The sequence below is a fragment of the Gobius niger genome, assembly GCF_951799975.1.
Source record: "Gobius niger genome assembly, chromosome: 11".
Classification (NCBI taxonomy): Eukaryota; Metazoa; Chordata; class Actinopteri; order Gobiiformes; family Gobiidae; genus Gobius; species Gobius niger.
In genome coordinates this window covers 27,738,956-27,765,438 of record NC_136862.1, presented here as the reverse complement: position 1 = coordinate 27,765,438, position 26,483 = coordinate 27,738,956, and the positions used below count along the sequence as shown (strand labels likewise).

Here is a 26,483-nt window from a genome sequence, read left to right as displayed (position 1 = left end):
CCGTCATTTCAAATTAGGAGTAGGAAGTGAACACAACGCGATGCCAGTTTTCTGATCTTCATAATCTCCGCAAGCAAGATCCATCTTTTGGCAAGTCTTACGGAAAAACAGACGGCAAGGTTTTTTTTCCCCTCATTTTATTTGAGTCGGCAACACATCAGGAAGTCGTCTTTTAAGCGAAAAACACAGGGACGAGTATTTACAAGATTGGCAGTCGCAGAGAGCGCGGGGAAACGCTGAAACGGGAGCCTTGTCTTCTAGCAGATCCGCAGCTTCTCGTTTTCCTTTTTAAACGAGTCTCGGATCGACAGCAGCTCATTGGCCAAAAGATGTCCGCTCACTTTAACATGCCACTCCAAAGAGCGCCCCCTAAAGGAGAGACGCGATAAAAACATTAGTACAACCCTTTTCCCACAGACTTTTGAAGCGAATGTCGGACACCTTACCTGTACTCGGTGCTGCAGAGGTGGGTGAGTCTGGTCTTTTTGTCCCCTCTGGGCTCCAGTAGGTACAGACAGCAGTGGACGTGGGCCGTCTCTGGAACGTCCTGTTGAGGGATGGACACAGTGGAGACGAACAGCGGCCCAGAGCCTGGATCCGACTGCCACCATCTGTGTTAAGTCGGAGGACAAAAGGTTAAATAGACTTTATCCTTGTCCTGAAGAAAAAAGCACTTAAACAGTGGAACAGCATTGCCACCAGCTCAGTGATTTGCTGGAGTATAAGCCAGCCTTTAACCTTTGCATTCTTGGCTGCATAAATAACAAATAATGACAGCTACTTCCAGTACTTAGTAGTTAGGAAATGTAGTAAGGGCGTCAATATATCGGCTCACACAGTGCAAAGGGAAATTACTTGTCTCTTTACCTACCAGGTTTCGGAGAAAGTCAGTACTTCCAGATTCAGACAAGTCAACAGAAAAGGGGGAAAAGTGGTATGTGCAAATCTTTTTCATGTACAAACTAAACACAGTGGGTACTGTTCAGCTTTTGCTAATACAGAAGTACAGAACCACGTTAATTTATTCCATGTAATATATAATTTATCATTTATTTAAAGTGATAGTCTGTAGTCAAATGTAATAGATTGCGTATAATTGACCGCCTGGGCCTGTAATTTCACGTAACGAGTAATGGTGAAAATGAATCCCTCTCTTTGCTGATTTTGCCAACTAATCAGAATCCCTGGTGCCATCACTTTGACCAATGAGAGACGAGCTTTCCTGTGAACCGGTCCATGCCATGTCCAATCAGGAGGGATCTTTTAAATTCATTAAGGGACCTCGAGTCTCTAGACTTTGAGAATACAGTAGCTCCCACATAACGGTACCCAGTCCTAGGTATCAGGGCAAAAAAGCTATAAGATGGTTAAAAATAAAGCAACACAGAATTACTTTGTGTTCGATTTGTGCTCTTCAGTTTACGAATGAACCTCGCCCTGCCTGAAGCACTGTATCTGTCGAACCTATGCAGGCCGTAGACCGTGGGAGGAGTGTGTTTTTCTTCACCTGTGTAGGCTGTAGACCGCGGGGGGTATCGACCGCAGCTCGTGGCCCTGGCTCCACATCTGGTACTGGACCAGGTCTGAGTCCGGACTGAGGGGGCGGGGCCTGGACTCCATCCGCAGCCGTGGGTCGAACAGCGCGCGCTCAGAAAGCAGCCTCTGCAGGACCGCAGGGGGCGGGGCGTCCAGCTCCAGACTGGCTCTCCAAACGGGCAGAGGGCTGAGGTCTGAGGACTACACAGGACAGAGATGTTTTATACACAACAAAACAGAGATTATTGTACTCGCCAAATAACTGCAGTCTTTACGATTTGGTTAATGTAGCCACTGAAGACGTAGTTTTATTTTTGATTGCGAGTTCAGCCCTAAATCTTTAGATAGAGTGATAATTGGAAGCTTTGGTGGCCATATTTTTACAGTCCATCCTTAAAGGAATAGGCCACCGTTTTTACATACTGAGATATGTTCTTACCTTAGCTTTGACGAGTTCTTTAGGACCTGTCTGATCTTCACCCGTGCCTTCAGTCACGTAAACACAGCACAGACGGCGTTAGCATTTAGCCTCTCCCCCTCTCCTCTATAGCTCCAAAACAGGTCAAGATAGAAGCTACCAAATATGGTTACGTGAAGTGTTCCACTACAAAGTATAATTACACAAAATTAAACAATGTGGGTTTTCTAAGCGGATAAAAGGGGGAACTATATTGTAAGGCATAATAATACCAGGAGTAGTTCGAAATCCGCGCAGTAATCTTCACTTTACTGCGCAGTAATCTTCACTTTACTGTGCGGATGCCAAACTACTCCTGATATTATTACGCCTTACAATATAGTTCCCCCTTTTATCCGCTTAGAAAACCCACATTGTTTAATTTTGTGTAATTATACTTTGTAGTGGAACACTTCACGTAACCATATTTAAATAGGGAAAACGTGGAAGAGCTTGGTAGCTTCTATCTTGACCAGTTTTGGAGCTATAGAGGAGAGAGGGAGAGGCTAAATGCTAACGCCGTCTGCGCTGTGTTTACTGAAGGCACGGGTGAAGACCAGACGGGTCCTAAAGAACTCGTCAAAGCTAAGGTAAGAACATATCTCAGTATGTAAAAACGGTGGCCTATTCCTTTAAGAACTCGACCATTTGACTTTTCTATCTTTTCCTGATCTTACATCATGTTCAACCAGACTAATGGGAAAATATTGCTAGCAATTTGGCTGTTTTTTGGCGCTACTTCCATTATTTAGAATAGGACAATAAGTAGTGAAAGGAAAAACATGGAGGACGATGTTGCGAGTGTTAAGAAACAAATATGGAGACAAGATTGACAAGCGTGTTCAATAATGACTTAATGTCCTGGTTCTGGTTTAGTCCTGGGTTAGTCCTTATTTAGTTCTGGTTTAGTCCTGGTTTGTTCCTGGTTAAGCCCTGGTTTAAGTCCTGGTTCTTCTGGAGCCTGCCCCATTTCCTCAGGGCTTCAGGAAGGAGTTCAGTCCATACTTAATTATGGCATTATGGTTAGTATTCCCTGTTATATGTACAAATTTGCGCCTTTGGAACACTTTGCTCCTCTTCATGTCTCTGTATCTTTATTCGGTAGAGAAAATATCTATAATTCAGCATTTCATTCAAGTATTGGTGGAGGAATTGGTGATAGAGTCCTCTTTCACCCCTTTGTTTCCCCTCTCTGGTAGTTTTGACTTGACCATTTGTGGGCGTTCCCAATGGCGCCATCTGTATCTATAACATTTGACTCCGACCTGCCCTCCACCTCAGTATTGCTCTCGGGTCCTGGGTGAGTCCTGACCTTGCAGTAGTCCAGCCGTAGTCCGTCCGGTGTGGTGAAGCCGCTCCACTCCTGGTCCTGGCTCAGCTTCAGCAGTGACTCTGTGTTTCGCCGAAGCTTCAGGAGAGACTCGCTTAGCTCATCCCCCTCAGCGCTGTCCCCATGGTGACCAGGTGAGTCTGACCCCGCCCCATCTTCGGCATCAGGACGGGTGGAGGGGGGCCCGGGCCAAAACACTGGCAGCTGCAATAACAAAGTTTAAAGATTTTTGCCAGATTCTCTTGGAGTTTTTTTTCTTTTTACCCATGCCGTAGGTCAGTATAGTACCTGGAAGAGCGCGTGAGCCTCAGAGATCATGTGGGCCAGAGCCTGAGTGGCAGCCAGGTTCTCCCTCAGGTCCCTCTGATCTGGGCCAAGACCGGACTTCCTTCGGCCAGGTCTACACAACAACACATTTGTTTTTATGTCATGTAATGAATTTTAAATGTGGACGACTAGATTGAAGTATAACCAACACTAAACTGAAGTATGACTACCACCATCTGAAGAATTGGCACTGCTATCTGAAGTATCACTAACACCACATTGGAAGTATTTGTCCCGCCCCCCCTCACCTGCGCCTGTGGTTGTCCCGCCCCGCGCTGAGGTGGAACAGCGAGGGAGCCAGGCAGACGGCCATGTTGGTGTGGGTCATGTGATTCTCCTCGGAGCTGGACACGATGTCGCACAGGAAGTAGAGCAGCGTCCGCAGGGCCTCGCGCCGCTCGTCCGGGAGGAGCAAGATGGCCGCCTGCACCGCGCCCAGCTGCACCTCCTGAGGGAAGTCTGAGGACAGCAAGCGCAAACCGTAAGGGACACCAACTGTTGTTTGTTACGAGCTCTGTGCGTGAAATGTTTTTGGCTAACTTCCTGGTCAGTGTCGGGTAACGACGACCAACTGTCCACATTTTACGTTTTAGCATCATGGGAAAATGGTAAATGGACTCCACTTATATAGCGCTTTTCTACTTTTAACCCATTCACTCTCATTCATACACCAATGTACACAGGTACTGGAGGCAAGGTGGGTAAAGTGTCTTGCTCAAGGACACAACGACAGTGTGCATTTGCGGGAGCTGGGATTCAAACCCATGACCTGCTCTTCCAACTGCGCCACCGTCGCCCCACATGTTGATTTGAAACACTCCATGCACCGAGCCTATTTGCTGCATCCATGGGGTCCTCGGGAACGGGGGGAAAACTGGCAAGGGGTTGGTGGTGGTAGGGGCTGATGGCACAAATTGGCAGCCTCTCTTTAGTCCGTATGCCCCAGGGCAGCTGTGGCTACAATAGTAGCTTATCATCAATGACTATGGAGTGACTGAATAAAGCATTGTAAAGTGTCTTTGAGTGTATAGAAAAGTGCTGTATAAAACCCATTATTTTTTATAATAACAATTATATATGCCCCTGGGATCACAATACAAATAAAATAGAGAAGAAAAACATAGTGTGAAGTAATGAAAAGCAGCGTGTTGGCCATGTGCTTGTTAAGTTTCAGTTTCCATAGACACAGAGCAGCACATTTGATTTGAGACTCGTCTTTGGGCTTACGTTATGCTTGGACTTTTTTGGAATGAAAGCCTTTGAGGCAGATTTTGATCAAGATTGGATCTTATGCATTTGACAATGCGCACAGTGCACTGGATCCATCATTGACCGCAGCCTGGTCATCTGCAGGAGATTCCATGTTTTTAGAGGATGTAACTTTGCAGGTGTGGAGAGTCTGCAGACTTCAGTTTAGCGCTAAGTGATGATGACACACATGCTCCCTGTTTGGGTAAACAGGAAAACTAAAATAAAAGAGGCCTATAGACTGTGATGGTCTGCCAATTATCAGGATCTTGTGGGGGGAAGGTTTCTGCTGCTCATCCTCAAACAAAACTTCTCTCCACTCTTCAAGTTTTTTCTTATTGGTCTACCGAAAGTGACATTTTTACTTGAAGTGGGAGTCAGTAAAAACAGTAAACAATACAAAAAAAAGGAAATTACGAGAAGCAAACCACTCGCAGTGCATTTTTATGGCTTCTACAGTCTGCACATTCAGTTCATGTTGGGACAGAGGTGATTTTGTAGCGTTTGTTCTTACGCAGAGGAACCTTAAGCCTCCTCCCCCACACTGCAGCCGCTCAGACTGACAGTGAAGAACATGAGAAGAGTCGAATGAATTTACGAGTGTATCATAGTAGACTGTTCAGAAACGTCCCGCTGAGAGGTCAGAGGCTCCCCATCCCCCGCTCTCACTTAGTGACACTGAATAAACCCATGACGGCCAAATGTAGGAGTTCTTACACTGGTAGATGTTCAGGACGGTGCGGTTGAGTTTGGCGCTGAGCAGCGGCTCCGGCAGGTCGCGGAGGTACTGCTTGATCAGGTCCGCCACGTCGAAGGCGCTGAGTCCCGAGAACGAGACCCGCTCCGGACCAGACTCCAGCTGGTCCCTCAGAGCCTGGATCCTGGACTTCAGCCCAGATTTCCGGAACACCCCCATCTGTGGCATGAAAGAAAATGTTAGAGACTGTTTGTTGTACCTTTAGCAAAGACTTTAGTGTCTCCCGTGGGGGAATGTTTCATCTTAGTACACAAGTAAAAGTGCTTTAACTTATTTCACAGACCACTCCATAAGAGCTCAGAGACTGGGGCCAAATTTGACTGGAAGAAGAAGAAAAAAAAGTGACCTGTTGCCATGCAGCCATGTTATATCAATGAGAGAGAAGTGACTCAGAGGGAAAGTTCCAGAGAATTCTGTGTCACTGACTTAAAAATGTAAATAAAATTAACTTTTAATTCCAACTTTTCTTCATTAAATTGCCGCTTCACTGAAATTAAACTATGACTATAACTTCAGATATTTTCTATTAAAAAAAAATAGCATTAAAGCCTGTCATATGCACTTTAATGTCACTAATTAGTGTAAATAAAGGATAAAATAAACTAAAAACATATGGGCTCATTTACCACTGGAGCGATGCACCTCTGCACACTTAGGTATCCTATTAAAAATCACCAGTTTCCTGCTAGAATATGCATTCACAATATTAATGATGTTTATACTGTATTTCTGATTAATTAAAGTCGACTTTTTTCGAGCTTTACATCATGTTATTATGTCATTCCCTCATTAAAAACATGCCTGAAGTGTTGCCTTGGCACATTCACGTATTTTTGAGTAATCTGTAAAAACTCTGATGGCGGCCATTTTAGGGATAGGTTTGCCTGAGTCCTCCTAGGAACGCCCCAACCTCCTGGAGACGCCTCCGAGCTTTCGTCACCAGCCGAGTAACCAACCACTGCTCCTCAGCAGAACCCCCTCCCCACTGATGCCACAGACAGCGTGTGGAGGGGGCGTGTCGGAAAGGCTCAGAGGTTCTTAAAGAGACAGAGGCCTATTTCAAGACATTCACTACAGCCATTTTGAGAGAGACATTTTATACAAGGCAGTTATTCTAATTTACTGCATTTACAGACCAACAGAAGGTTTGGTCATCATTGTAGTGTGATATAGACTGGTGCTATGTGACTGAAAAAAGCATAATACCCCCTCTTTAAATGTTATCCTCATTGAAAAAGGAAAAATAAGAAAATTTGAAGTGACCCCAAACTTTTGAACAGTAGTGTATATGTAAGGATTAAACAATGAGGAGCGGTGCATTGGGCGGTTATAATGCACGACGCGGAGTCATGAACACCACGAACACACCTCTGGCTCAACAAAACAACATAAACACACAATGTATCGCCAGAATCACAACACAACAGGACTAACCCCAGCACTGGAAGTAAACACCAGAGTATGCGGCACTCCTGGGCAGGAGTTAATTCACTTTTACACTGTTTAACCTGAAGCTAGCTAGCTACCTGAAGCTCAACTGTTTATCGAAACGGCTGCGGTGGAGAATAGCGCCTTAACCGTTTTCAATAGAAATGGAAATCTCATATTTTATTAGCAGTAGGCTAACCTAGCTGCTTACTCTCCTCTACTTCACATTTATCAAAAGTTGTTTTCTGGCCAAAATGTCGAAAACAACAAGTCACTCGTCGAGTCAGACAACTTGTTACCTAACGTTAGCTAATTAAGCGTTTATCTGATTCAGCTGTGGTACACGTTGCTATGGCGATGCCCGCAGCGGAGTGATATCCCAGTGATTTATTTTTTTCAATAGGCCAGGATGAATGATGTGTGTGAGTGAATGTATGGTGGTGGTCAGAGGGTCCGTTGGCGCAGACGTGTGTAGTCGCGAAAGCGCCTCTGACAGTCTCCCCCAGGGGAACTGAAGCTACAAATGTAGTTTACCATCACCGAGTGTGGAGTGAATGTACAACTGTCTCATGTAAAGCGCTTTGTGACTATATGTCTGTGAAAGGCGCTATATAAATAAAGATCTTCTTCTTCTTCTTCTTCTTATCTTCCGGACTACGTGTGCGGTTACACGAAAATAATGCACGCTTGTTAGCCTTGGAATTCTCACTGACCGTGGTATAAACATATTAGACACTGTATATATATTTATCTTTAAAAAATGTCCCACATTGTTCTGCCTAATCCTTCTAACATTATATACATTATGATCTGGTCACTCCCTGTACCACATGGGTCAACCAGTCAAAACTTTCCTTTCAAGTCCATCACATTTAAATACTTTCTGTTACTACAGTTGAATACCTCTGAATTGTCGACGTTGAGTTTTGTGCCAGTGCCGTACCTGATCCACGCACTCGTTCCGCAGGTACACCATGGCCCTCAGGACACTAGGGGGCAGCGGCTCCCCGGTCTGCTGCATGTTCACCAGCAGAGGGACCCCGAACAGCCTGCGGCCTTTGTTCTCCGACACTTTGGGCTTCCTCTGGGGTTTGGGGACCGTCCTGCAACACAAACACACACCTTTGTTTTTCGCCTCTGCACAGGGGCGGACTGGGACTGACAAACAGCCCTGGACTCTGACCAGCCTGACCCAAATAAGCGGAATTATGCACTTCCCCAAGTACATATTTTAACCTCTCACCACCCGCCTTAACATTAACGAGTGCATTTTCCCCAGTTCGGCTATTTATTATGATTTTTTTGACTGGTATCATCAGCAAAAATAACTGGAAAGGCGGTCGTAGAAACAGAAGCAAAATCATTAATATAAATAATAAATAATAACGGTCCCAAAACTGAACCTTGTGGCACACCATACTCCACGGAATTCCTTTTAGATTCATGTTTTTTTACACCGGGCTTTACCCAAATCTAAAAGCTTCTCGACTGGAGATCAACAATGTAACGCCTCATTTGAAAGCTAAGACCAACAAAAGTGATGGAAACTTTTCGTCACGTCGCCACATTTTTGTCATATTTTTGTTTTGTTTTTTAACTATTTTTTTCTATCATTTTTTGTTGTGTTTTTCTCACGTGTTTGTAGTTTTTTTTTTGTCCGTGTTTTTCTCACGTTTTTGTAGTTTTTTTGTCCGTGTTTTTCTCATGTTTTTGTTGACTTTTCATCCTCTTTTTCTCGCTATTTTGATGCTTTTCTTTGTAGCTTTCAGATTTGGGTAAAGCTCGGTTGAGGCGGGACTGGTGGCCCTAGAGCCAGTGGCCCTTCTGTGCTCTTCCAGAATGGACATATAGATACAGACGGCATCTCCGGAATCGCCCATATATGGTCATGTTTGAAAACAGTTAAGGGGGAAAACAATTTTGAAAAAATCTAAACTTTCTCTAATTATTCAAAAACTACTTTAACAAATGCTGAATTATGAATATAGTTTTCGACTAAATAAAGATACAAAGACATGGGGAGGAGCAAAGTATTCAACAGCCCATAAATACATTAAAAAAACGGAGAATGCTAACATGATGCTACATGTTAGCATAGGGCTAATGCTAACGGTTAGCTAGCGCTTGCTACAACTGCCGTTTTTTCACTTCTACTGAACAATCTGCTGTGAGAAAATATCCATATGGACCCGATTTACACTTGACTTTATTTGTATGTGATAAATAAGTTCATGTTCCACCAGAAAATGGCTAAAAAGAGTGAAAAAGTGTGTTTCCCAAAAGATTCTATTTTCCCCCTTGGCGAGGCCACGCCCCCTTCTATGACGAGATGCCGTCTCTATCTATGGCCAGTCCGCCCCTGCCTCTCCATTTGACCCATTGAAAAAAACTTCTCCCTTCGATCCTCATTTTGTTTAATTTGGATACTGCCGACTCCCCTGTACGTGTCATTGTGATTTGTAAATGCACCAGACGACTGTAAAGCAAGCAATGTACACATTTCCCAGCGCCGTCTGCCTGTCCCTGAACGCCACACCTGCCATCAGAAGCCGCAGCGCCGGGTAAATATCTCTGCTGCCGCCTGCATAAAACACGGCCATATAAATAATGCATGCAGGTGTTTGACTGAGTAGCAGAAACAAACTCGGGCTTACAGCTGAGAGATGGAGAGGGGAGGGGGAGATGGAGAGGGGAGGGGAGTCGGCCCGGTGTGGGGTCTAGTGTTCAACCGCCGAGAACTGAAGCATCATGGGAGTTCTGTGTTTACTCTGAGCACTGAGGAATTATGGGATTTTCTGGTGTTTACCTTTTTTAAAACGGCACTGCAGGAGCGGCCTTTGAGAAGAGGCTCCAAGAGGCGTATGTGTAGGGGAACGGGACCATTTTTTTGGGAATGTGTGAGTAGGAAATGTTCATATTATGTTCATACGGGCAGAAGAAAGTCAAATTTAATGCAATTTTAATACCAAAATACTATATTACAAACATTTGAGTAAAAAATTTGGTCAATTTCAGCCAAAACTGCAACTGAATGTTTTTTTTTTTAATTTTCGATGACACGTACAGTAACAATCATTGAGTAATGTCATAATTTTCCAATAAATTTTGATTTTATGCCATTTTGAATCCAATTGAATGCTTTTTAATGACATTTAAGGCCATAATTTTGCCACAATTTATTTAAAGCAGTACTAGGTGACTTGTTTACCTTAATAAAGCCTTTTCTTAGTCCCTCTGGGGGTAATACAAGTGTTTATGGTATGATCGGGGTTCTTTCATCTCCCCCTGGTGTCTAATATACACTGATGGAATCATGAAGAAGAAGCTAACAGGCTAACGGGCAAAGCTAACTGCGGGCTAGCGCCACTTAAACAGTATTTACAGCCACGTTTGAGCGAAAAAAATAATATCGCCATTGTGTAATTGGATGTACAATCTCCCTCTCTCCCTTTGTCTTTTCTGTCAGGGTGGTATTTACTCTCACGGACAATTAATGAGTAAAAAAAACCTGCTAAACATGCTGCAACACCTGCAGTGGCGCGTATGGCCTCTAGGGGCATGAGTTACTTAGTACTGCTTTAATGCAATGCAGAAACCCAGTAAATTTTCAAATGTCAAAGAAGCATTGTAAAGGGTGAGTTTGGTCTATTTGTTACTCATTAAACTAAGATCTAAGAAAACTTGCTAAAACTCTTAATATTGACCAAGTCAATGTTTTCAACCGCCAAGTCTCGCCTAAATATAAATACATTACAATATAAATACATTTGTTGTATTTGTGGCAATAAAATGTTGTACTAACACAGCGTTCCCTGTGTGTGTCTTGTTTAGGGGAGACGGAGACAGTACTGACCAGCTCCACCGCTGTCGGCTGCTCGGGGAGAACTTGTCCATCAGAGCGGTGAGTCTGAGCAGAGACAGTTTCTGCAGAAGGGCCAGTTTAGACCAGGACAGAGCCTCCAGTCCCTGCGGATCAGAGCCGGGCTCGAAGGACCAGGGCTGAGTCCGAAGACCCTCTGGACCAGAACTTGCATCTGAGCCAGACTGAGCAGAGCAGAACAGGGAGCGTCTCACTCTGGGGGGACACAGATCAACAGAAGATGGAGGGACAAATCCACTTAATAAGAAGGTCGTTTTCAAAGTGCTGCACAAACAATAGTTGCTTTACAATAACACAAAGCATAAAACACTATTTCGATCAGAGAACAGTCTCATAACCAATTAATATATTTTTAAAAGATATTAAAACATAATATTATAAAAAAGGAGTTTCAGCAGTTGTATTATTTGGTAATGGATTAAATCCATGTTTGATGAATGAACTTGTGTTGCTCGTGCATAGTTCACACAATACCCGTCACAAGTCTGGAAACACTTATGTATCGGCTTTTCTTTATTTTCAACAATATTTACATTGTGTGATTCTCATTGAAGACATTAACTATGAATGAACGCATTCATGTAGGGATTATGTAGGAAACAAAAGAGGGTGAAATAACTCAAAAAATGTTACAACATATGCCACCCTGTCTTGTCTTTTTCTCCATGAGCTTCATAGTGTCGTCACCTGACATGGTTTTCAACAGTGTGTGAAGTCTAAACCATTTCTGGTTACTTCATCTTGAAGCTCACTGACAAAATGTCAAAAGTGTGCTAAGCAGTCATTAAAACAAAAGCTATGCTAAAGAATTCATTCACCTTTTTTGTTTATAACATTCCATTTGTGTTCATTCATAAATCAATGCCTTCAAAGAGAATCTACAAAGTAAATAGTCTTGAAATAACAGAAAAAACAATACATAAAAAGAGTGTTTCCAACCTTTTGATGGTTACTGTATGTGTCTGCCTCGCAGGGCTTTATCCTTGGGTTTGTTCCCATAAACATAAAACTGAAGATTGAACTTTATATGAGAATGTGATTGTGTAATAGACAAACAAGTTATTTTATATATTCATAAAATACTGCGTGTCCAAGGCCATTGACATTTGGTGCACATGAATAATACTAAATTGTCAATCTTCCAATGTCTGAAGCCAAAAGGTGAATCTGTATTTAATATTGGGACATAAGCACTTTTGAATGAACCACATTGATCGATCCATTTGTTAACAAAGGATTTGTGTTTTCACCATAAACAGTTTGCCTCAGACTTATTTGATCGATGAAAAATAAGAATAATGTGTTTGGCCACAATATACAAATTTCCACAGCTTCATACCTGCTGTTTTCCTCTGTCACTTGTGGATTACTTTCCGAGCTCTGCCGCTCCTCTGTTGGATCGTGGTCTATGTGCGTACACTTCTTCAGGTCTGTAGAATGTGGGTCATGGACCGTAGAGTCCTGGGTCGAGTCCTGGGTCGAGTCCTGGGTAGAGTCCTGGTCATCTGTCAGGTCCAGGGTCCACGAGGAGACCAGCTCTTGGAGGTCAGTGATCCGCTCCAACACTCGGTCCAGGGCAGAGAAGACCTCGTCGGAGTCCTGGAGACCCAAGACCTGCGGATGGAACCACAAACAACGTGAGGACGGATGACACAGGTGGCTTGTTATTAAAAGGGTCAACGTCTGAAACATACAGTGAAATTGTTTTTTTTTTTTTTTTTTTACTGTTATTTTTCTCTCAAACTCAAAACTGTGTAAAACTGAAAGTCTGTTCCTGGTGTTGGCGAAGTGTGTAATGAGAGGAAGTGTGGCCAATGCAGATCCACGCTCTGAATCAGGAGAAGAATTATTTGGCAGTTTCTTTCTCTCACACAAAATGGTAAGGAAAAGACATCTGTCAGCGGGATGCAACTTTCTGGAAATGTCAAAAATAAGGGAGCTGGACCAACTATCAAAAAATGTGTCACCAATTGCCAACAAGGTCACAAGAAGTGAGTCAAGCTATACAAATAATCTTCCGTTCTCAACAAGTTTACAGACAAAAAGTAACTGTCACAGACTGAAGAAAAATCAAGCTTGGAGCCAGCAGGAATCCATTATCCACCAGTGCTGTCATTTTCAGCAGCTGTAACTGATCTGAAGTGTCCAGAAGTACATCACCGGGGACGCTTCAGTCCAACAGCCTTTCAGTTCTGTACGATATGATTGAAAAGATGTATGTGTATGTTTGCTTTATTTAGCCCACAATAGGCAAGACACGTCACCCACCTTGACACCACAGTCTGGGACAAGAACTTTTATTATATTTACTTTAAGTTCTTATTGAAGTGGACATGATACAACTTTTCACCAAGTACCACCTTATAATATGTTTAATCTTCCAAGTACCAGCAAGTCTAAAATTGCAGATGACCCTGAACACAACCTGAAGAAGCCACTAGTGCTGTACGTATAGTTACTGTGCAAAATCATGGAAGACAGCATTTTTCCACTCTCACCTCCGTATGCACAGTCCCTGTGCTGTCTCCATCCCCAGACACCCCATCCCCCTGCACGTTGTCATAGACACTGAGGCGGGGCTCCGGAGCGGCGACGCCACAGCTCGGAGTGCTCCGATTGGCAACGGACGGGGAGGTGGCGCCCTGTCTCCTCTGGAAAGTGCTAGTCCTCCAGTTCACCGAGTCCAGGATCTCGGTCTGGTCCTGATGACTTGCACCTAGGCTGGAGAAAGTCCTGGGTTTGTTTGGTCCCAGTGGGCTCTCAGCAACCGGAGCGAGGAGGGACAGGTTCAGCTGGTTTAGGTGGCCCTGAAAGAAAACGATGATACAATCAGGTGCTATATAAGCCCCATAAACAGAGCTGTTTTTGATGGGGGATCTTCATGGCGTGGTTGAAAGTCAGTCTATCGGACACTGCAGGTATTCACTTTTTATTTGTTTTAGATTAGGCAAAAATAAATTCCCTAATCTTCACAATACGAGAAGAGAGAATCTTTCTGACTGTCCACAACAATCTCCTTGGTCTCTGCGGCATTGTGGAAGAGGTTGTTGTCCCTGCACCACTTGACCAGCAGGTTGACCTCGCTCCTGTAGCTGGCCTTGTTGGTGGTAGTAAAGCCTACTACAGTCGTGTCATCAACACATGGATAATATGGTTGTGCTGTGTTTTGTCACCCATTACTGTGGCAGTAAGTAGAATAGCAGCGGGCTGAGCACACACCCCTGTGGCACCCATCCGTTCAGAGTGATAAACTTGGAGATGCTGCTGCCAATCGGGCTTGTGGCCTGATTAGTAAATCAGTTGTACAGGAAGGTGTTGAATCCCAAATAATTGAGTTTTTGTACTTGTTCCTGACGGGTTTGTTGTGTTTAAAACTGAACTAAAGTCTAAGAACAGCATTTTTTGTGTTCATGGGTAAAGAGAAAATCCTCAATGTTGTCCACTATTCATTACACCTAAAATTTGAAAGAAAACTTGCAATATATCTATTTTTTTCTTACTGATATTTCTATATTTATCTATGTGTATACATTTTTCTATTTACCTGCAGTGTCTCACCTTAACATGACATACTGGTTGTCAGTCATAAAAGTCCAAAAACAAAATTCCAACACAGTCATACCTGCATAACAATAGTAAATGGAAACATGGAGGCCAGTGTATTCCTAAGACGTGCAACAGTTACCCACACAGTTATCATATAGTGCAGTTAGGCTACTTACCTCAATGACTTGATCATTGAGGTTTTCGGAGCTAAATCCCCTTTTACTGTTGCTTCGGACACGCGTCACTGGACTGGGCGTGCTCACCACGCTGCTGCTCTCTGATTGGCTGAGGCTGCGGCCGCTGATCTCTGACTGACTGGTGCTCTGAGGGGACGACGGACAGGAAGAGGCGGGGCTGTTGGCTGGACTCTGTGGACTGAGGAAGTTACAAATAGGTTTTGCCACTTATTGTTCAATGCTTTTGTACTTGGGTTGAAACAATGCATTTTTTTTTAAATTACCAGGAGAATGTCTAGAGGTTAGCACATGTGTGAAAATGACATGACAATTTTCCCATTGCTTTGACTCAACCAAACCATAGAACATGGAGATTTATAAAAGATATTAAGCATCTCTGATTAAAAAAAATAACACCTCTCACCTGTCGTCCTCTTCCACAGAACTCCCCAGACTCCAGAGCCTCTTCTCCGCAGACAAACCTCCGCTAGTTCTTCTGAGTTTCAATTTATCGATCTTTCTCAGCAAACTCGAGCCCCTTTTCCTCGACGATCTCTCCAAGCCTCCATCCAAGCTCACGCCGGACGACCCAGTGGAGGGGCAGCCGCTGAAGGAGGAGTCCAGGGATCGAGACTTGTTCCTGGGGGGGAACTGGGGCGAGCCCCAGGCCTGAGCACTGATGTGGTCCAGACCCTCACTGTCCGAGCTGCAAGTGCTGTTAGCATTTTGATGGTTACTGTTTGTTAAGACTTTCTTTGTGGCAGAGTTCGAACTGGATTCAATGCGATGCCACTTTTTGGTCGAACGGTCGTAAGTCCAGTTTGGGCTGAGGGCACAGAGGTCCTCCTCTTCACTGTCCACTTCCTGAAAAATACATAGTTTGCTCGGTCAGAGATTAGAGTTTGAATCAATGAAGCTTTACATAAAGGGATACAATTTCTGTACTGTAAAAAAAACTGTAAAATTCTGAGTAGCTCTCTACATAAATAATGCTATAAAAACAAGGTAAAAACTTGACTTCTGAAGTTTTACACACAGGTCAATAATCTGAGGGGAGCAAGAAGGAGTGACGAGTGGAGGATGACGCTGTAAAAGCGCGGCTACAACTCATGGCTAACCCAAGAAATTCTCAAAGTTTTGGAGAGATAAACGATGATATTTTCTCAAGCACATTGAGGAGTACACGGGGTTTATGAGGAGCTCCTTCCTCTCAAAGAAGAAAGACGCGCTGTCAGCGTGTCACCAGTTGTGCCATGGCCCATTGCCTTTTCTGGGTAAACAGTCGCCCGAGCTGCACTCAGCACTGAGGCCCTGGAGGTGTCTCCTCCAGGTGGGAAATAGTGGAGGCTTGCGTACAAACAGGCAACTCTTCTCTGAAAGTACATTTTTATAAAAGGCTCTAGAGGTGGCTGGGTACACTGAAAATGTGATAAAAAATGCTTTTAGATAAAGGTTAGCTATAGGTATAAGATGTAAAAATAGGATACATGCTCTTGTCTGCATTATCAACCCTGAATTACTGATGGTCCACACAGAGAAATTGCAAACTCATAAATGCATATACTTCCCGTAGAATCAGATTCATAACATGAATATTGTGTAAACCGGGGAATACTTCTGCCCATAAACAATGGAGGCTAATACTGTCCAAAGCCTCGCTCTCCTGAACAGATGCTTCTGATCCGAATCATTTCCTCAGACGCAGAAACACAATGAACTAATGGCTTTTCCAGAACAAACATCGACTCGGCACTTCCTTTAAGATATTTATGTCTCGGACAAAACAAGAAACAGCCCTATATGGAAATGAAAGCAACACGAATCTCACTCACCAACTAAGGTTTACTATCAATAATTGAATACTTAATCATGTCCACAGTATAAGCCTTTGAAAATATGTTACAAATTAAAGCCATGCTACAGAACCTTTCACAACATTTTCATCCTGAGTAGCAATATTGAAAGTTATAGTAGCCTAGGCTTTATGTCCACTTCCATCCTCAAAATGGTGCCATGAACTAATTTGTGATGTCATTGGAAATGCATGTACAATGATCTGATCTGCTGAACTGCTTTTTGTTAAAGCACAACTTCGCTCCAAGCGGTCGAATTAAGCATCGAGCTCAGGAATAACGCCACTACGTTCCATTTCTATCCGATTACCATGCTGATACGGGGCTGTGAAAACCCACTCACCCCCACATCCCACCAAATCTCCTGCAGCCCTTGACATGATTGTACTCGAGGGTGATTCTCTCGCACTTTCTTGCCTGATCTTTAAATGATGTCACATATAAATTCTACCGCAGCTTTGAAATTTCAATCTGTCTTTTATGTTGGAAATTGCGTCATAAAAGCCATAAGCCTTAGAAGAACCATTTGTTTAAATCAGTCTAATCCGGTTTTATGGTCGTGCTTAGCTGCTGTAAAAGCTCAGCAGTGATGTTAATGAGGCTGCCTCCGTACAGCGCCCCCTGCTGTGTTCAATCCGGGACACTCACCCTCCGTTTGGCTCTGCGCAGCTCCAGCCTCAGCTCTGCACTTTTGTTCAGTGTCTTTAATCTCCTAAATGAGCCAGAAAACAGAGGAGCAGTTAGTGATAGTTAGAACTCGAAGTAACAGATGAAAAAGATAACTCTGCCCAGCTTGAGAGCACGGTTTTCCACGGTCGTCCCCCTTCCTGATCACCCATCCCTGCTGTCACACGGCGTTCAGGTGCCAGCATGGCGTAACCACGAGAAGCAAGGCTCACTATCATAGACTGTAAAATTAAGAATGGATTTAATGTGGCTGACTTCTTCCTGAAACCGTAAAGGAAATGGTGGCTGGCTCCGGGACTTCCTGGCTCCTTTTTAAGTCTTCTGTAAGTCGGTACCTTCATGTGTTCACAATATTGGCCTAATTTTATCCTTTTACTACATTTATTTTTCCCCCTCTTCTAAATAATTGTGCTGGCTCCAAGAACCCAGTCAAATTGCTAGCATGAACGAGCTTCAGATGCACTGAACGCCCTTAGTCCATTCTTAATTTTACAGTCTGTGCTCACTATAGGGAGACAATTAGCCGCACTCCCCCCGTGTGTAGAGGCAAGCCCGGAGGCTTATCTGTAGTGTCGTGGGCATTGTAGTAGAATAATAGATAATAGATCTTTACCATGCCGCTGCGAGGCTAACGGTGTCATTTTCAGCGAACCTCAATGTTCCAGTGCCTCTCAAAAGTATTCATACACCTTGAACTTTTGCACATTTTGTCATGTTTACAACCCTAAACAGAAAGATTTTTTTTTTTTTTTTTTACTGAACGTTCACACACAAGTAGCAGACAACTGTGAAGGGAAAGCAAAATGATACATGATTCTGTTATTTTTCAAAAAATAGAAAAGTGAAAAGTGGGGCGTGCATAAGTATTCATACAGCATTTTTCTGAGTGCATTAAATTTAACATTTATAACATTCCTAATGACTGAAGAATGTTCACACCTTGGCCTAACGGTTAAACAGAGGCCACCTGTGTGTAATCTGCTCTCAGTATAATTACAGCTGTTCTGTGAGGGCCTCAGAGCTGTGGTCGGAGTGTATTGGTCACTAAACAACATCATGAAGGCCAAGGAGCACCAGAGAGGTCAGGGATAAAGCTGTGTAGAAGTTTAAAGCAGCGTTAAGTTCCCAAGATTTAAAAATCTCCCGGAGCAACTGTTCAAATATACGGGGGGGAGCATCATGCTGTGGGGCTGCTTTTCCTCAGCGGGGACTGGGGAGACTGTAAGAATAGTTGTGAAGATGGATGGAGCCAAATACAGGGACATTTTGGAGGAAAACCTGCTGGAGTCAGCAAGAGAACTGAGGCTGGGGCGGAGATTCACCTTCATTAGGACAATGACCCTAAACACAAAGATAAATCTACAATGGAATGGTTCAATAAAAACATATTAATGTGTTAGAATGGCCCAGTCTAAGTCCTGACCTAAATCCTATTGAAAATTTGTGGAAAGATCTGAAAACTGCGGTTCACAAACACTCTCCTTCTAATGTGACAGAGCTTGAGTTGTTTTGTAAAGAGGAATGGGCTAAAATGTCAGTCTCTGCATGTGCAAATCTTGTAGTCAAACCCCAAAAGACTTTCTGCTGTTATTGCAGTAAAAGGGGGTTCCACAAAGTATTCATGCATGCTGTTTGAATACTTACGCACACCCCACTTTTCACTTTTCTATTTTTTGAAAAATAACAGAATCATGTATCATTTTGCTTTCACTTCACAGCTGTCTGTTACTTGTGTGTGAATGTTCAGTAAAAAAAATCAAAATAAAATCTTTATGTTTGGGGTTGTAAAGATGACAAAATGTGCAAAAGTTCAAGGTGTATGAATACTTTCGAGAGGCACTGTACACTGGGACTCGTGTGCAGGATGTTGGGTGCGTGCGAGAAGGTTCTGCATGATTGGAGGAGCACATGGGCTCTGCAACAAGTAACACTCACAGTCGCGCCTCGTATGTCCACGGATTTTGAAGAAGAAGAAGAGCCTTATTTGTATTGCACCTTTTTGGGCGATTCTGGCTGTTGAGAACTTGGAGGCTACTGTCGGACACCCAAACTATTCTGAGAGTGGGCTGCATTGACTTGTTTTGTTGCACTGGTGCATACTTTGCCTTTTGTTGCTCCAGAGAGGGGAGGGGAGCAGTGCTACAGAGAGGAAACTGGGAGGAAGTAAGGACAGTGCTCCCTGGTTAGGGCCACAGAAGGGACCAGTCAAATGGCAATGCAGTAATGAACGGAGACAGGCATCACGGCACTTCAAACAGTTGCCACGACATCGAGCCGCGCATGAGACAAGGTTTGGGGACATTCCAGAAGTCATCGCCCACAGCTATTTCTGGATGGTGCAGTGAAACGCCGGTTTCTCGTTTAAATGCGAGTCCAGCTTCGTTTATATGTTAGACTAAAAGACTGTATAACCACCTTGATGACTGAAGACCTGCATGGCCTTACATTTCGACGAAGGAACAACATTATAATGCGGAGAAAGCTCTGAAAAGTCCATCTTGAGCATTTGTACCTGCAGAACGAATCAACAGCATCTTCGTCCAGGAAAGCATGGTCCTGTTCTGCCCACTCCACGTCAATGGGGAACTTTCCATCTGCAATCAATCCAACAATTCCTCATTTACACAAACCACATACAGTATCTATTTACCGTTGCCTTGATTTCATACTGTGCATGTGTGTAATACCTCGATAAAGCTGGACGTACTGAGGAAACCCCGCTGCTCTCAGCCAATCACAGGCCTCCCTGGCTTCGATCTCTGCAAACAGCGTCACATTTTGGTACATTTAGTGGCATATTATCGGAGAAAACCTGTATTCCTGCGGTTATTTATGACAAATACACTCCGGGAACACAAGTGTTTGCATCTAATCAGCGGCGCGTTGGCTAAGTTCATTATCTCCGCATTTGCGAGACTGAAAACATGCTCAAAGAGGGAAGAGGCTAATTAATTAAGAAGGCTCCGACGGGTTTCAATGGCAGTCGAAGCAGAGGAACAGTTGGTGAAAAGAGAACTCGAAGTAAATGTCACTCATTTGGCTGTAATTAACGGAGCGACAGATAAAAGGAGGGAAAGGAACACTGAGAGGGAGGTTTTATTCATTTAGTAAGAATGTTTTGGTTTTATAGATTTTGCTGTCCCTGAGTGGGGGAATTCTGTCCTTGTTTGACTCGTTCATCAACCAGAGCCTCGGGGCATCCCGTCAGGAGCAGTGGCCAACTATAGCGCGGCGCTAGGGGCCACTTCTCAGATCTACAGCCAGGATCCTGGTCCTCGGGAATACTTAAGCGGAGGATTATAGTTTTGCTCTGTCACTTTGGCATATCTCTCAGAGCCGAACCGAAATATTCAAACTCATTGTTCAACTTCAAGTGATTGAGCTGCTTTTGCAAGTCATGAAGATATTATCTCGGGCTACTTTACCAAAAGCAAATGATTTAGTCCATTATTTTCAAATATTTTGCATTTCTGCTGTTTTTACTCTTACTCCCAGTGACACTTTGTTGTTCCTTTGTTATACTGAGACATCATCACCAAAATGTTTATAATATGTTATATAGATTTAAACGTTTTCTCTGAGTTTTAGTGTTCCAGTTGTTCAGGCCGGAAACATTTGAGATCTTTCGTCGATCGCTTCATCTTTCATCAAAATTGCAGGATTGGTGAGCCTTCCAGTTGTAATTTCCTGATCTGGGCTTGGAATTGTACTTTTTTCCCCCACTGAGATAAGGCTTTAACAAACTCCAACACCTGCTTCAGCAAAGCAGGTGTTGGAGCTTTATAAACACTGCTGTCTTGTCTGTCTGCTTATGTTTCTGAACCACAGAATTTCACTTGTTTCAAACCCCCCCAAACAGCAACTCTCCAACCCTCCCCCAACCCAGTTTTGCCACATATTGTTCAAAACGCTGCACATTCTTTTTTCCATCTGGTCTTGTTTTGTTTTGCAATCAATACATTGTGTTTTGCTGTCTGTCTGTATGAATTGTTTTGAGATTTAATGCTATTTGTTTTGGGGAAAATGGTGGTGGTGAAGATGAGGAGATGGCGAGGATGAGGAGGCCGGAGGTTCTACTGCTGCGGTGGAGTAAATTGTGTACAACATCAGTATAGAACCCCAATAAGCATGAGTTATCCCTGCAACGTCCAACTTCTTTTCATTTCTTGTTTATCGTAGAAAAAACCTTGGAACCCTTTCATTTCTACTCTTTCATTGAACGTCGGAGTGAGCACGTATCCCAGCATCCTTCGCCCCCCCAACAAAGCCACTGTCGCGCTTCCTGTCGCACTTCCTGTCTCTGAGGCCGGGCCTTATTAAAACCTTATCTCAGAGAATCAGCCAATCAGGACGAGCGCTGAGTGGGAACAGGAAGTGGACGATAGGATCAGGAGGCAAAAGTGCCAAGCTAACCACTCTGCCACTGTGCAGCCTGTGTTGAGGTAAGACAAGTTTGTTTCCTCTTTCAACCCTGTATGCATCCGTGTATTTACACAAATGAATCACAGAGCTATAATAAAACCGTAGATTGGACATTCCAGCCGTTGCCGTGGCAAATGTGGCGGCCATCTTGCGATTAGCCAAATTGTAACCGAAATAAATTTGAAAAGAGGGTCAGAAATTACACCGTGATCGTTTGTGTCCTAAACAGGGAAGTGCATCTGTGTTTGCCAGACCATAATTTCAGTGAAGTATGAAAATTCATGTAATTATTAACCGCAAAGACACTGCACTAGCCTCTGTTTTATAAGAATAACAGTAGCTTTGCGTCAAACGTTATGGACACGTCCTTCAAGAATTTATACATTTATTTCAGACCAAACTGTAAAAATGATGACTTTAAAGGGACACTGCGTAACATTTTGGACTGTACTGTTGCCATCAGTGCAAAACATGCTCCTACTGACCAGCTCGACACAGAGAAATCCTATTACTGCAGGGAATAATCAAAGAATGGATTTGGATGAGGACCTAACATATTTTAATCTCAAATTCTACTGACTTTAGTCACATCTCCATGGAGACGAGTTGGAGACGCACCCACTTCCGATGAAGTTACAGTCACGTCTGAGGAGAGCTGAGCCGCTCAGGGCAAAAACACATGTTTGCTTGTACATTTATGAGGTCTTTTTCCAATGATGAAATGATCTATCATAAAATAAATGCTAGTATTTCAAATATATTTATAAGTAAAATTCTACACGGTGTGCCTTTAAATTAATATATTTTCCCATCAGTCTGGTAAAACAATTGTTTTAGATCAGGGACATATACAAAAGTCAAATGATCGAAGTCAATTAATAGAAAATCACAAGTACAGTCTTGAGTAGAACCATTACAGTATGGTCCCCAGAGCTGAATAAATACATGCAAACAACACGGCTAATGCTATCACAGCCCATATAATGCTAACATATATATGTAACTTTTAATGGGAATGAAGTTGATATTTCTGAGTATTTGACCTTTCAGTGACCCAGCGGCTGTATGAGTGGTTAGCATGGCGGTTTTAGTTTCCATCCCGGTGACATTTTTTCCACATAAAAAGTTACATAATGCACCTTTAAGCGCACATCTCCATGGAGACGAGCTGGAGACGTACCCGCTCTCAGGACATTCACAGTCAGGTCTGAGGGGAGGTGACTTGCTCACAATAAAGACAAGTGTTTGTTTGATTTTTTGGGTAATTTACCAGTTACTAGTTTTCTGGACCGCTGCATTAGTTCCAATCGATTACTATGGCAACGTCATCTAGTTCTCTTCATAAAAGGAAACAGAACTGGTGTTCAATCCTAACATATGCGGACAGTTAGCCAGTTGGCTAGTCCAACTGGCTAACTGGACTAGCCAACTTGCTAGGCTAACAGACTTTTCAGTCTGTTAGCCTGCTCAGTTTATTTTTCCTATAGCCATTAGCATTAGCCATCAAACAAAATCCTCTTAATACATCGCTGTTGTTCGATGTCAAATTGTTGTCATCTCTATCATATTTTACATGTTTTTTTTTTTTAATCTTCTTTATACATGCCCTTACATGCCCTTATAGCCTTATAGTTTTTATAGCTTATTTGTAAGCTAAATTCTATGCTATATGTTGCACAATTGTACCGAGAAAAATTCCTAGGTTGTGAACCTGTTCTCAAATAATGGAAATAAATACTATTCTGATTCTGAACAAAATGTGCACATTTGTAAGAACAGGCACTGATCGCTAAAAGCATTTCTACGATTTCTGTGGTTCTCTTATTCACAAAAAGTAAAGTGGTTGTGTAGAGCAGGTAGGGACACATACCCGTGCACAGGTGTTGAAAAATGCTATAGCAAAACAATGCTAAACTGTGGTTCAATCCGACAAGTTTATTCTTTCAACGTACACCTCCTCCAGGTTTTGAAACGCCGTGAGCTCTCTGCACCTCTGTCCTCTCGCATCAAAACTCGTTAGCCGCAGAGTGATTAGCTCGTTAGCCTAATTAGCCAATCAGTGTCTTAATGAAAGCCATCAGGAGCGGCGTTGTCAATTCTCATCAGCCACAGACACACGCCAGAGGAGACTCTATAGGCACTTGAACAGCATAGATCTTATAGGGCCAAACAATATGACAGCAGAGCATTACAAAGTCAGGGATGCCGTGCCCATATCGCCTCCAATTTATGTTTAATGGAATTTGTCTATGTCCTAAGATGGAGGGCAAACTCCATGTTAGAGACTGAGACTCTATGAATGTTGAACCTGGTTATTATTGAACAGTAAATGGATCCGCAAACCTGCAATGTTCATCTTTTGGTTAAACGTCCGTTCAACTGGCCAACATCAAGGAAATGTTTGTGAATATTGTCCCTGTATTCGGACTCCTTTATGAGGGTAAAACATTTAACTTTTTCCAGTTCTTTGTTTCATGTCCATGGATCCCGTAATTACAGAGAAATTAGCCATAAATCAAGTTAAATATCAGCATTTTGACAGTTATTAGTACCGTCATAGAATTTTTAGCTGTCCACCACCTCAATTTTACCCTGTTGGCTTTTTGGACTTCTGCTGGCTTCCTCCATTTTTAACCATATTCAAATCGCGGTGGCGCAGTGGTTAGCGCTCTTGCCTCACAGCTTGAGGGCTCCAGGTTCGATTCCCACCTGGACGGGGCCTTTCTGTGTGGAGTTTGCATGTTCCTCGCTCCACATCATGGAGATGGATCCCTGAGCACCAGCCCATGCTGGCAGCTCACTGCTCCTACAGGTCGCCCAGCGACATTGAGGATGGGTCAAATGCAGAGAACTAATTTCTCTACAGAGATTAATAACTTAACTTCTTACCTATGGTTTAGTCTGGTTTGGCTCTGGTTCATCTCTGCTTTGCATACTTGTATCTTTATGTTTGTTTAAGGCCAGGCTTTATACATGCCTTTCAGTCAAGTGACTTTTGTTGTTATGGCAGCCACTTTGAATAGCGAAGTAGAACAGTACTACAACATGTAACAGTATCTCTACTAAGGATATAAATGGAAGACAACTGATTGACAGTGGCATTTTTATGTACTCGTAATCATTGTTGAAGAAGATAACAGTTAAAACCCGGCCCCAGAGACGCACGTTTATGTGATATAACCAATGAGTCAGTGTTTAAGCTGCTCAAGACGTTAGCATGCTACCGGTTAGCATTTAGCTTCAACAGCTCAGCTCCGACCTCTCGGATCTGAGCTGACAGTTTATTGCAGTTTGAGCTAAATGCTAGCCAGTAGCATGCTAACATCTTAAGCAACTTAAACACTGACTCAGACTGAGACTCTGTTAATGACAAACTGTAAAAATCCCAGAGAAAGCTTTTCTGTTTCCTCTTTAATGGTTTAATTTAGTCTGAATGAAGCAGATCTTCACTAAATCCTGCTGTAGCTCGACAGACAGCGCTGCTACGTCTGTGCCACATTTGCTGGTTAAATCACATAAACGTGCGTCTCTGTGGCCGTGTTTTAACTGTTATCTACTTGAGCAATGATTACAAGTACATAAAAATGCCACTGTCAATAAATTGTCTTTCATTTTCATCCGAGTAGAGCTATTGTTACATGTTGTAGTACTGCTAAATTCTACTTCGGAATTCAAAATGGCGGCCGGAACTTGGAAACGCATGTATAAGGGAATAGATTTTGTTCAGGTTAAGTCCTGGTTTGCACCAGTTTAGTCCATTTCTAACCAGATTTTGTTTTAATTTATATATACACATGATTTCCACCTTGTTTAGACTTAATTTACTCCAATTTAGGTCTATCTTAAAATCTTTTTACATCCAGGGTAGTCCTGATTTGATCTTCATTTAGGCCAAGTGGTACTTATGAAGCAGTACTTGGTGTCAACATTTTGAGAAATAATTTAAAAAAACGCCATATATCTTTTACAAAATGTTCTGTACTCACTTTTGATCAGCATGCTCAGCAGTTTAGGAGAAAATGTAACAACTGTCCATGGTAATCCAAAGTGGATGTCCCACACTGAAGTCCGTTCGATGCTGAAACTTTGAGCGAGTGGGTTGGGGGGGGGTCAGTAGTGTTTGTGACGGGGGAAAAAAAGTTATTGTTGCGTTTCCGCCTCGGGGGCCACGCCTCTTCCTCTGCTCCAAGTATTTAAACGCAGCGAGGAGCAAAAATAACCAAAGGAAACACTTACGGCCGAGCTTCGGGAGGCTCTTTGGGAAGGAGAGGTCAGAAAACTACTGAGGAAACTTAACAAACGCCAAATAACACAAGCTTGATGATTACTGGTCTGAAAAACGAAAGCCAGTGTTGAAAGATTGTGTTCACGAGACGTTAATCAATTTGAGAAACTTACACTGTAGATTACCAACATCAATGACTAAAATGGCCAACACTAGGGACAAAATCTGAATAACAAATAGAGTTTGTTTAATGTTTAGTGGACATGTTGGATGCAAAGTTGTTATTTTCAATGTGTGTGAATTGTGGATCTCTCAGTTATTCCCTGAATGAACAAGTTACTAAAAAAAAAGCCAAAAGGTGTAGGTGCTACTTTGAGTGACTGGTTGGTTGTTGCCAAGAGAAAAATGCATTGGCTTTGAAGTAACACTTTCCCATTCCAACTGGAAAAAAACTGTTGGAATGTGTTCAGTAATAGAACAGCGTATTTTTATGTGAAACTTTTTTATGGTATTACTTGGTGTGGAAACTTAACTCATAGTACGCCAACGCGAAAAGGAGACATTATGATTTCTGAAAGATAGCTTGTTATGTTGTATTAAAGTCAAGTACA

General features: G+C 42.9%; 1 protein-coding gene across 1 annotated transcript; it reads right to left on the bottom strand.

Annotated features, from left to right (window-relative positions):
* Positions 1 to 246: 246 nt before the first annotated feature.
* On the bottom strand, positions 247 to 25,738 carry LOC306970102 (rho GTPase-activating protein 7). Its single transcript, XM_079565945.1, has 17 exons — positions 25,634 to 25,738; positions 19,913 to 19,984; positions 19,738 to 19,819; positions 17,187 to 17,250; positions 15,110 to 15,549; positions 14,686 to 14,884; positions 13,462 to 13,770; positions 12,303 to 12,577; positions 10,937 to 11,158; positions 8,027 to 8,186; positions 5,616 to 5,814; positions 3,899 to 4,109; positions 3,612 to 3,723; positions 3,306 to 3,527; positions 1,508 to 1,737; positions 447 to 611; positions 247 to 369 (listed from the first exon to the last, which is right to left on the bottom strand). The coding sequence occupies exons 1-17, from the start codon at positions 25,644 to 25,646 to the stop codon at positions 258 to 260; spliced, it is 3,087 nt and encodes a 1,028-aa protein (XP_079422071.1). The 5' UTR covers positions 25,647 to 25,738; the 3' UTR covers positions 247 to 257.
* Positions 25,739 to 26,483: the final 745 nt, after the last annotated feature.

Bases quoted from the DNA above. Each gene is read 5' to 3' on its own strand.
- LOC306970102 (XM_079565945.1), bottom strand. The intron at 12,578-13,461 runs GTGAGAGTGGAA...TTCCATCCGCAG, and splicing joins CAGGGACTGTGCATACGGAG to GTCTTGGGTCTCCAGGACTC. The intron at 3,724-3,898 runs GTGAGGGGGGGC...GTTGTTGTGTAG, and splicing joins CGGGACAACCACAGGCGCAG to ACCTGGCCGAAGGAAGTCCG.